The sequence below is a fragment of the Marmota marmota genome, unplaced genomic scaffold, assembly GCF_001458135.2.
Source record: "Marmota marmota marmota unplaced genomic scaffold, marMar, whole genome shotgun sequence".
Taxonomy (NCBI): domain Eukaryota; kingdom Metazoa; phylum Chordata; class Mammalia; order Rodentia; family Sciuridae; genus Marmota; species Marmota marmota.
In genome coordinates this window covers 6,899,681-6,911,547 of record NW_026000020.1, presented here as the reverse complement: position 1 = coordinate 6,911,547, position 11,867 = coordinate 6,899,681, and the positions used below count along the sequence as shown (strand labels likewise).

General features: G+C 44.7%; 1 protein-coding gene across 1 annotated transcript in view; it reads right to left on the bottom strand.

Annotated features, from left to right (window-relative positions):
- Positions 1 to 3,270: 3,270 nt before the first annotated feature.
- Stard7 (StAR related lipid transfer domain containing 7) overlaps positions 3,271 to 11,867 on the bottom strand; it is a 26,323-nt gene continuing 17,726 nt past the window's right edge. The window contains 2 exon segments of the mRNA XM_015499736.2: positions 3,271 to 5,097; positions 6,505 to 6,589. Of these exon segments, the coding sequence (XP_015355222.1) occupies positions 4,913 to 5,097; positions 6,505 to 6,589 (270 nt within the window). The 3' untranslated portion in view covers positions 3,271 to 4,912.

Sequence of the window (11,867 nt, the reverse complement as noted above, 5' to 3'; positions counted from 1 at the left end):
TTGCATTACAACTCTGTTGCAATGGTAATTCACTTGTTAGTTTGGGAGACAGTCATTTCTGAGACCTTCTGGTGCCATCCCCGAAGTCTGGATGACTTTGTTCTTATGGTGGGTGTGTGCTCAGGGACAGATAGCTCTGCCCAGAATGGAGAAGAAAGGGAGTAGATGAGAGCATGCAGCAGTGTCTGGTGTCTGGCACTCCAAGTGCTCAGAAACGACAGCCATTAGTGGCTGAGTCTGAGCTCCCTGAGTCAATAATGGAAGCCTGTCCCCTGAGACTGGTGAGGTTAGGGAGGAGCAGGGAGAGAGGAAGAGAAAGATACAGGTCCATCTTAAAAGTCAGATGCAGTGGCAGGGCCGCAAGGGCTCTATTCAAAGAAGGTGGACCCCTGCCACAAAGAAAAGACATTTATGATGTCTGAAAAAATTCCAAAACCTATCTGAGTGATGCTACATCAAGCTCTCATGGAGGTTTGTGGAAACGTTTCGCATTAGGTCACTTTCATCCACACACTACTGTTCGATTTTTAAGAGACTTTTAAGTGGTATTTACTAGAAATAGACCTCAGATTTTATGAAGAGCATTTTTAGACTTCTGCCCTACCGTACTGGGTGTGGAGACTGATCAAATACATCCTGAAGTTGAGTACTTTTAGAAAATTTAATTTCACGATGTCCCCAAAAGACTCCCCAGATAACTTTATGTTAAGCTGTTACTGGGAATGGTGTACATCCTGAGTTTTCAGGAGGAAAATGGCACTGATGATTCAAGTACTCACGGGAACAGCACAGGTGAAACAGAGCTGAGCCCTGAGGGGGCGTGGCATGAGCCACATAGAACCTGACACCAAAGGGGAGCCTCTGAGCCAGGCTCCAAAACAAGTCAGCGCCCAGGGCAGGGACCTAGCACTGTGTTTGTGAGACATGAGCCTGTTTAAGCCTTACTGACTGGACTCTGCCGGTCAAAGCTGGGTCGGCATCTGGCTCTGACATCACACCCTGTGTGACCTTGAGCAAGAAGATTGCTTAAGCCTCTGATGTCATTTCCTCTTCCACACAACAGGGCTAGCCAGTGCTCACAGCTTGTGGGAGTAGATGAGAGCATGCAGCAGTGTCTGGTGTCTGGCACACCAAGTGCTCAGAAATGACAGCCATTAGTGGCTGAGTCTGAGCTCCCTGAGTCAATAATGGAAGCCTGCAGGCTACAGCCTGCTTGTCTACGGTTACTTCAACATGCAACACTTCCACGTCAGGTGCAGGCACCTGCGGTGTGGCCCAGGCTTTGGGGTTTGCAATCAAGTTTGAGAACTGCTCCATGACATTGTTTTGTATAAAGCACAGGGGCAGTGACATTACAAAGGACAGGCAACTAGATGGTAAGGGACAAATGCAATCAGAAACTGCACTGCAGTGAGGATTGAGGGGACTGCAAAAGTCATTTGGGAAGCAACTGGGTAAATTTTAATACAAATTGCATTATTAAATATTATAACACTGTAATTTATCTCATATGCTAATGGGACTGTTAACATCCTTATAAAAAGCATGCTCAAGGGGCTGGATGTAGCTCAGTGGTACAGCACTTGCCTAGCATGTGGGAGGCACTGGGTTACATTCTCAGCACCACATTAATAAATAAAATAAAGGTCTATGGACAACTAAAAAAAATTTTTTAAAAAGCATGTTCAAGTGTTACAGAGTGGAATATATTTTGTTTGCAAGTTATTTTCAAATGATTGTGAAAAGAGGAGGCACACACACCACGACCTGAACCAGTAAAGGTACAGATAAAGGTACAGGTGGTACAGGTAGTTTTGAAAACTGTCAACCTTTAATATACGAAACTTTTCAAAGTAGAAACTTCATGTTAATGTTCCATTCACAGCTGCTCAGTGAAGCACATGCTGGGTACAGCCACACTGGCTAGAAAAGCCTCACCAGATTCCTGTCAGGCACAAGCAGCAAGAAAATTGCTTAAGCCTCTGATGTCATTTCCTCTTCCACACAACAGGGCTGGCCAGTGCTCACAGCTTGTGGGAGTAGATGAGAGCATGTCCCCAAGTCCCTGCACTATGCAAGACCACATAAAAAACCTATAGGAGCCAGGAGGGTTGGCGGATGCATGTGATCCCAGTGGCTCAGGAGACTGAGGCCAGAGGATCCCAAGTTCAAAGCCAGCCCCAGCAAAAGTGAGGCCCCAGCAACTCAGCCAGACCCTGTCTCTACATAAAACATAAAAAAGGGCTGGGGGTTTGTCTCAGTGGTTAAGCACCCCTGGACTTAATCCCAGTACCAAAAAAAAAAAAAAGAAGAAAAAGAAAAAGAAACCTCTAGGGCTTATAATAAATAAAATATACAAATAAAGCATTCGCCTTGAAAGGAACTTGCAGGTTGCTTACAGAAGGTCTCAGCCTGCCACCCAGCTCCCACCTGCCACTGTGCAAGAAAACAGAAGAGGAGGGATAAAGGGAAAGAAAGGAAAAATGCAAAGGTGCCTCAAAGCATCGAGGACAAGAAGTTGTGAGGGCCAAGGCCAGGTGACCACGGGAGAACTTCAGCTTGCAATTGTGAGATGAGGCCACAGGGTTCTCTGTGCAACCCCAGGGGGGTGAGACGTGGGTGGAGCATGTGCCTCATTTGTGCCTGCGCAGCCACAGCTCTAGCCAGACAGGTGGGATGCTTGTGCCTGTCCTCCTGGATTTTCCCATGGGAGAAACACACATAAACCCCAAATTCATGCTGTGCTCAAAGCTTTCAAAAACATATTGATCCTCCTGGAGGATAGGAAGGGCAGCAGAACAGAATTGACAATATGATTGATGTATGTACATTCAATGTATGTATTACATGTCAAAATTCATTCTGCTGTCATGTATGACTAAAAATAAATAAATAAAAAAATAAAAACATATTGATCCTCCTGGAACAAAGCTGGGTTCTGGCAGAACCAGCTGCCTACATGCCAACCCACTTTCCAGCAGGCCTCCACTGAAGTTCCTGGACTGTCCTCAACTCAGCCTCGCACTTAAGAGTTCCACCCTCTGCAAAGCCCCAGCACACGACATGGCAGAGGAGGCTGTGCTCAACTGCTAGGCTGATCACCTGCAAAGGGCAGGTGTAGCCAGCCACAACCGGACAGTTAAGACTAAGCCCTGCTGCTTCCCAGGTCAGCTCCTGGGGTCAGTTCACAGCTCTGTGATGTGGAAAGAAGGACAAGCCCAACATGGAGGCTTTCCTGCCACAGTCCATTCAGAGACAAACACTCCTTTGTACCAATCTTTATGTATTTATTCACACATTTGATAAAAATGTCACAGTTAGGAGTGAATTCATTACAATGACATAAGTAACTCTACAGAGTCAAACTGCTGTTAAATCAGAATATGGGGCAACCACAGCTGCTTAGCACCTGTGCACACGCACGCAGGTACGCTCTCTCGCACACACCCACTCACACTGGCAGGCACTAAGTTCGGACGTTAATAACCCAGGGACTCTTCCCTGGCTCCTCTGGGGAAGGAAAGAAATCCTCAATGCAAAGATGCTGGGACCACCCAGGACCTCTCTGCTCTGCCAGTGACTCAGGAGACATGAACGGGGACAGTTACTTCCTTGGCACAAAACTGGACAGGCAACAAGAAGGTCAGGAGGGGTTTAGGTTAGTTCCAGGTTTAGAGTCCCTTTCCAACACAACAGGGTAGCAAGCAGGAAAAAAGGTAAAAATTCAGCCATTTGAACTCCAGAAAAGAAAGAAGGGAGGAAAAAATTTGATCCCTATTCTCCCAACACACTGTGACAGGACCATTGGCAAAACCAAGACCAAGCAGATACCATGTGGCTGTGACCTTATTAAATGGTACGGTTTGCCTTCATTTCAGCTCTCGAGAGAGGAGGAAAAACTTTTTAGAGGAACAAGAGGGTCACATACACCACATCCCTATCATATTAGTATCTGGGACAAGATTACATCTGCTTGTCTAGACAGCAGCTGGTCTAAGTGCTGAGCACTCCAAGGGGGCGGCCCAGCCCCCCTCCTCTGCCTTCTGAGGAGGACAAGTCAAACCTCAGGTGAGGAAAATAATGCCTGAACCAAAGAACTGTTTTCTATACTGTGTTACTATGGAGAAAACACCCCCAACTCCTTTTTGACACAAAGTTAAAAAAAAATAAAATAAATTTAAATGTGATGTTTGAGCCTTTCTACTGACCCTGTCAAAACACTGATGATACAGAAACTAATCTCCAGTGCTCCCAGCAAAGGCTGGGAAGAGGAAAGGATTTGGTGACTACAGCACACGAGCATGGAGCTGGCCAGTTCCCAGGAAAATGTCTGGGGTCAGGTGAGTGAGCCAAGGGAAGTATTTTGCAGGGAGAGAATTTCTTGGTACAAACTTCATGCTCCTAAAGATAAAAGCAAGGTGAGGACAAGGCACTTAACACGGCCAAGAGCTGTTTACACCCATTCACACCAAGACTGTTACCAAGAGCACTCCCAGTGACCCTCCTGAAGAAATAACTGGCCACCCAAACTTTCCAGGTGACCTTCAGAACTGGAGGAAATTCCAGCACTGCAAAACCCATGGTGGGATCTGGAATGTCAGCAAGGAACCATTCAGGGGAAGCCAACGGAGTCGTCCACTTCCAACCTGAGGTGAGAGGCTTGTTCCAGATTAGCTCAGTCAAATACTGAATTTCAAACTGGTCAGCCTGAGAACACGGCAGTGCCTCCATGGATCCCGCTTCCTCTCTGATCAAGAGCAGCATAGGGCTCGGAAGGAAATCAGACACTAGTCCTTGAATGATCTTGCACTGATGGTTACGTACATGCCTCCACGGCTTTTCCCCATTCTGTGGCAGAGGGAGGGACAAAGACAGGGCTGGAAGGACCGGTCCCGTCTTCTCCTAAGGCCCTTTAGGCATACTCGATCCTAGCAGGGCTACAACTGCCCTCATTCTTCCGCTCCGATGACTGGGCGGTGGCCTTGGCCTCACTGCTCATCTCCAGAGGTTTTGCCGGGATATAGTCCTTCACTTTGATTTCCATGTTCTTGGCTTTCAGAGTGGCTGTGTGCAGCTTCTCCAGGAAATCCGGCATGCCTGGGGGAGACGGGGGTCTAGTTAAGACGACCAGAAATCAACAGAAGATTCAAAGCTGCACGGCCCCCTCTTTGGTGGTGGGGAGCTGCTCTTCCTCATACCAAGGCAGCCTGAGTGGCAAACTACAAGTGACAGCTGCCGCCAGAAGGTGTTCCCTCTGCATGGACTGCAAAAACACCCACAACCTACGATCCTTGCAGAAGGGGCAGTGATCAGGCCACTGAAATCCCAAAAGGCTCTTTGAGGTGATTAAAATACACATCAGTGGCATGTCAAAATAACTGCCAATTTAACTTAGATAAATGTCAAACAGGGGGCTGGGGATGTGGCTCAAGCGGTAGTGCGCTCGCCTGGCATGCGTGTGGCCCGGGTTCGATCCTCAGCACCACATACAAGCAAAGATGTTGTGTCCACCGAGAACTAAAAAATAAATATTAAAATTCTCTAAAAAAAAAATATTAAAAAAAAAAAAAAATGTCAAACAGAAACATTCAATCTTCTCTCCATTTCCCCCAAGGAATAAGCAAATGCCTATAGAAAACAATCACGAGGATGCTTTCTGAGACACGACGTTAGAAGGGGAAGGTGAAATTACAGCTGCGATGTGCAGCCTCTCTTACATGGGTGGTGGCCCTTTCCCTAGGTGACTGCCCACAATCATATTTTCTAAGCCAGATCTTAAGAGTTTTCAACACTACTAAAGAAAAAATTTAAGCCTGGTGTGGTGGTGCATGCCTGCAATCCCAGCGGCTCAGGAGGCTGAGGCAGGAGGATCAGAAATTCAAAGCCATTCAGCAAAAAGCAAGGCACTAAGCAACTGAGTGAGACCATCGCTAAATAAAATACAAAAAGAGGGCGGGTAGGGATGTGGCTCAGTGGCTGAGTGCCCCTGAGTTCAATCCCCAGCTGCAAAAAAAAAAAAAAAAAAAAAAAAAAAAATTAAACACATTAAAGTACACAGTCTATATTTAAGACATTGAAGCATATGTTTTAGAAACTCTCCTCTGGCCAGGTGCAGTGGCACATGCCTTCAATCCTAGCAACTCCGGAAGCTGAGGCAGGAGAATTCCAAGTTCAAAGCTAGTCTCAGCAACTTAGTGAGATCCTGTCTCATTTAAAAAAAAAAAAAAAAAAAAAGGTTGTGATTGTGGCTCACTGATTAAGTGCCCCTGGGTTCAATCCCCAGTACTAAAAAAAATCAAAATAAAAAGTCTCCTCTGGGTACAAGTTCCCTTCTGGGACCCTATAATTCTCATTCTTACAATCCCACCTGGAGACCAGAATGAACTGGGAAGGGCACTGAATCTCTGTAGCAGGGATTACAGAGATTCAGTGCTGCCATTAAGAAGACAGAGAAAAACAAAATGTTCACCCCAGTTCCCAGCCCTGACACACATCTCCACTCACCGCTGGAAACCATCCAGCTAACACAGTAGCGAGGAAACACAGTCTGGGGATTGTCACTGTATGTCAGCAAGTAGTCAAAGCCATTCTGGAAAAGAAACAGGGCAAAGATGAGGGTACCTGAGCACACACCACAGCCTCCACACCCAGCATCACCGACAGCCAGTGCCCATTCGGGAGTAAGGAGTGCCACCATTTTAACCTGTGAAGAACAGACTCACCTGATGCCTGAGACCAACTGTTCACAGCAACGCCTGCCTACAGGGTGACCTCTAGCAAGCATGGCTCCTAGGGTGTCCTAGTCCCATTGGTAAGGGGGCTCCCTGTGCTCAGACAATGCAAACCGTTGTGACTTATGCCAAGCAGGTTTTCTTCCTGGGGGTCTGGAATGATGGTACTCACTAAGTAGAGGGTGCCATGAGACCAGCTCCCAATACAACCTATGGATGCTGAGCTCCGCAGGGCCTTCCCACACAGAAGCAGGGCGCACACACTCCTGCACTCCCTGCTGGAGAAGGAGGCCTGGGAGTCCGCAGACCATTCTTGTCTCTGTCATCACCGTCTATGCAGACTTATTACATCATTGTCATAAAATCAGCTGAGAAAACAACTAAATGCTGAGTCCTATGAGTTCTTCAAATACAGGGCTATGTTTCAGCTTCAAGACCTTCATCTTCACCTGCACCTCCTACTAGTAACAATAGCAAACAACTATACAATAACTTACTGTGGGCCAGGAACTGCTGCAATTTCTCTCAACAATCCTACATTGTAGGTTCAACTATCCCCCCATTTTACATGAGGAAATCAAGCAAAAAAAGCTTAAAGTAATGTTGCCCAACGTCACCCTCCTGCTCAGTGAGAAAACTGAGAATTCGGACCACTGAAATCACACACCCACTGTCTCTCTAGCTCAGCCTTCACACTAATACAGCAAAGGACGTGCAATTATTAAGAAAATCTGAAGTGCCTGACCCTGAGAAGCCTAGACAGATTACATTCCACCTGAAGGAGTAAAAGAGAGCACTTTTCCATCTGTACTTTGTCTGCTATACGTCTGGCCGTGTGCGAGGTGCTGCAGAGGAAACGATCCGCTCCAGTCTCTGACTCAGAGAAAGGTGCTGAAAAGACACTGCAGTGCAGAGGGAAGGGAGGCAAAGGCTGTAAACAGGAACAGCGACAGAAGCCCCCACAAGGGCTGGCGAGGGGACAGCATGAATCAGCACAAGCATAAGACTTCAAATTATTCCACCCACAAAACATTTGGATGGGGACGTCAAGAGACCTGGACTTTCTTCCACTGCTGCTGACATTATCCAAATGAAGCCAAAAATGCCATGGTTACTGTGGGGAAGGAAGAACGGGGTGGGGGTGGGGGAATGGGGGAAATCTAAATCACTTTGCTTATTATTTATAGATCTGACTTTGAACACAAATATTTCATTTATTAAAACTAAAATTTTCAGAGCAATACTAAAAATCCAAAGTAAATAAAGAACCTGTGGGGGAGTCTCTGGGGACTGTGATGCACGCTTGTGATCCCAGCTACTCAGAAGGTTGAGGCAGGAAGATCCCAAGTTCAAGGTAAGCCTAGGCAACTCAGCAAGACCCTGTCTTAAAATAAAAAGAGCTGGGGAGGCAGGCCCTGTGGCGCATGTCTGTAATCCCAGCAGCTCCATAGGAGGAGGCCCAAGGATCACAAGTTCAAAGCCAGCCTCAGCAAAAGCAAGGCACTAAAAAACTCAACCCTGTCTCTAAATAAAATACAAACAAATAAAATGGCCTAAAACCAATAAATGACCCTGCAGCTGTGAGCACTCCTTACAGCCAAGCTGTGGTATTAAAAGGCCATTTTCCACTAAAGGAACCAGAACTCTAATTTCTAGGTTTAGAGCTAAAAATATAAAACATGATCCGGGAACATCTTTTAATACTAGAAAGCTCCTAGGGTCCTGAAGCCAACAAGAAGCCCCCATTACCCAAAACCAGGATTAATAAGATCATTAATATGATCATCAGTAAGAGTAACTAATGTATAAAAACTAACCTAGTACATTTAAATTTGTGTTTCAAAAATGATACTTCCTTAAGAAACAGAGGGCTGGGATTGTGGCTCTGTGGTAGAGTTCTCGCCTAGCATGCTTGAGGCACTAGGTTAGATCCACATAAATACAAAATAAAGATATTGCGTCTACTTAAAACTAAATAATAAAATAAAAATTAAAAAAAAAAGAAACAGAACCTTGTCTTTGAGGATTTCTAATTGACAGAACAAACTTGTTTTATTTTGAAAACTAATAAATAAAGAAAACAAGTCAAGTATTTCTCCTATCTCCCTTTCCTATGTGAACTATAGGAAACCAAGCAATTGATGAGGAACTATGCCTATGAAGTATTCCACCCAATAAAGAAAGGAAGTAGGAAAGAACTACAATATCAGTATTCAGTAACCTCTAATGACACAATGGATAATCATTAACAACTTACAGGTTCACAAAGAAATGGCAAAGCAGACATTATCTGCCTCCCAATTAAAATGATCCTGCCCAAAATAACCTACCAACCTGAATCTGCTCAAGCCTCCAGACCTAATTACCAGTATCCAGGAAAGATGATCTAACTGATATAAAGAGACACAAAAGGCAGCAGGGACAAATGTCAACACCTGATCTTATTCAAATTCTGATTCCAATAGCAAAATAGTTCACAATCAGGAAAATTTAAACACTGATTTAGACTTAAAATGGTTTGGTATTAGGGATTTCTGTCAATTGTTTTATGCATGATTATGACACAAGCTATGTTTTCAAAAATCCCTTTTTGAAATTTAAAAAAATGGAAAAAAAAATCCCTTTTTGAAATTACCAAAATATCTACACAAGAATTAGGCTCGGGCTGGGGATATAGCTGAGTTGGTAGAGTGCTTGCCTTGCATGCACGAGGCCCTGGGTTCACTCCCTAGCACCACACGCGCGAGCGCGCACACACACACACACAAAAGAATTAGGCTCTTCTAATAATAAATTTAGAATATGCTTCAAAATAACTAATGGAGTGGAAAAGGACTTAGGAAGGTTACAGTCTGGGAGTGGGGTGGAGCTCAGTGGTACAGCACTTGCCCAGCAGTCAATCCCCACAGTGAAGAGAAAAAACAAACCAACAAGCCTGGCCATGAGCTGGTAACTGTGGAAGTTGGGGACAGGTACATAGGATGTGTGTTACGCACTTCCAATTTTCCATTACAAAAAGTAAGACAAGGGGCTGGGTTGTGGCTCAGTGGAAGAGCACTTGCCTGACACATGTAAGGCATTAGGTTCGATCCTCTGCACCACATAAAAACAAATAAATAAGGCCTGTGTCCATCTACAACTAAAAAAATATTTTAAAAAATTTAAAATATAAGACAAACAAAATATCCAACCTTGGCCAAAGGACCTACTTTCCATGTGCAAAGCCACTTCAGCTGCCTGGTTTCCAAATGCCCACTGACTTACTGATACCTGTGGTCAACCCATGCTCCCCGGCCTCTGAGCACACAAGGGCTCATTTCTATCACTGTCTTTGCTCGATTCATGTCTCTGTCTCCAGTGCCCCTCCTAGCCTCCTCTACTATCATCTGCCATTTTTACAAAGATCAACTCAAGCCAGGTGCAGTGGTACACGCCTGTAATCCCAGTGGCTTGGGAGGTTGAGGCAGGAGGATCTGAGGCAGGAGGATCTGAGGCAGGAGGATCTGAGGCAGGAGGATCACGAGTTCAAAGCCAGCCTCAGAAAAAAAAAAAAATCGAGGCACTAAGCAATCCGGTGAAGCTCCATCTCTAAACAAAACACAAAACTACAAATTAGGGCTGGGGATGTGGCTCAGTGGTCAAGTGCCCCCGAGTTCAATTCCCAGTACCCCTCCCCCCACCCAAAATTGACTCAAGCCAGGTACAGCAGCACCTGCCTGTAATCCCAGCTACTAGGAAGGCAGAGGCAGGAGGATTCAAATTCCAGGGCAGCCTCAAGAACTCAGTAAGACTTGTTTCAAAATTAAAAATTAAAAACTACACTAAGAAAAGTGCTGGGAATGTAACTAAGTAGTAGAGGGGCCTGGGTTCAACCTCCAGCACTATGCGCGCGTGCACACACACACACACACACACACACGATAATTCGCACTATTCTCCCAATGCAGCTAGAATATTTACTGGGTGCCTACTGGAGGCCACACTGTGCCACGTGCCAACTCTGCCTCAGCTATTTTGCAGCCATCATTTCTAAAGGCAGTAATGCTGGAACTCAAGCCTCTTTTTTTTTTTTTCCCCCCCACACAGCACAAAGTCATGATTCAAATTTCAAAAGCAATTTAAAAGGAATAAAGCAAGGTGCAGATCTCCTCCCCACATGGTTCCCAGCCGAGCCAGTCTCCCTGTCCTAAGGGTAACTAGCCATCAACAGCAGCCTCACCGCTTCTAAAGAAAGTAACTTTCAAATATTTTTAACTACAACTCGTTCTGTGTCTCACGCACAAACTCATACATACTTGGGTAACTAGACAAGTTCCATAAAATATGCTGACACTCATTTTCTACTTTTTCTTTTTTAAAAATTGATCATAATCCCCTAAATTAATTATGTCTCCCACTAATGGGTGGTGATCTGTGGGAGAATACCACTCTATAAATAGTATAGAGGTAAACACATAGATCCCCCAGGAAAAAACAAACATATTGACTGAGGTCAGCCACCATCTGTCATAGCCAAAGGCCTACTGCAGGTGGTATAAATAGAACAACTTGGTAAATATACACACAATGGAATATTACTCAGCATTAAAAGAGAATAAAATCATGGCATTTCCAGGTAAATGGATGGAGTTGGAGAATATAATGCTAAGTGAAGTCAAGCAATCCCCCAAACCAAATGCTGATGTTTTCTCTGATATAAGGATGCTGATTTGTAACAGGGATTGGGAGGGGGACATGGGAAGATTAGACGAACTCTAGATAGGGCAAAGGGGAGGGAGGGCAAGGGAGGGGGCATGGGGGTAGGAAAAGCAGTGGAATGAGACGGACATTATTACTCTAAGTACATGTATAAAGACATGAATGGTGTGACTCTACATTGTGTACAACCACAGACATGAAAAATTATGCTATATATGTGTAATATGAATTGAAATGCATTCTGCTATCATATGTAACAAATTTGAATAATTTTTTAAAATAAAAATAATAAACAACTTGATGAATAGTCCATGCCCTCTAAACCACACAAAGCAACAGGGAGACACAAAGCCATTATGAAGTAAAACAGAACTAAAAACAGAACCACTGTCACTAATAGGTACACTCAACAGATTAAGCTTTTTTTTTTTTTTTTTT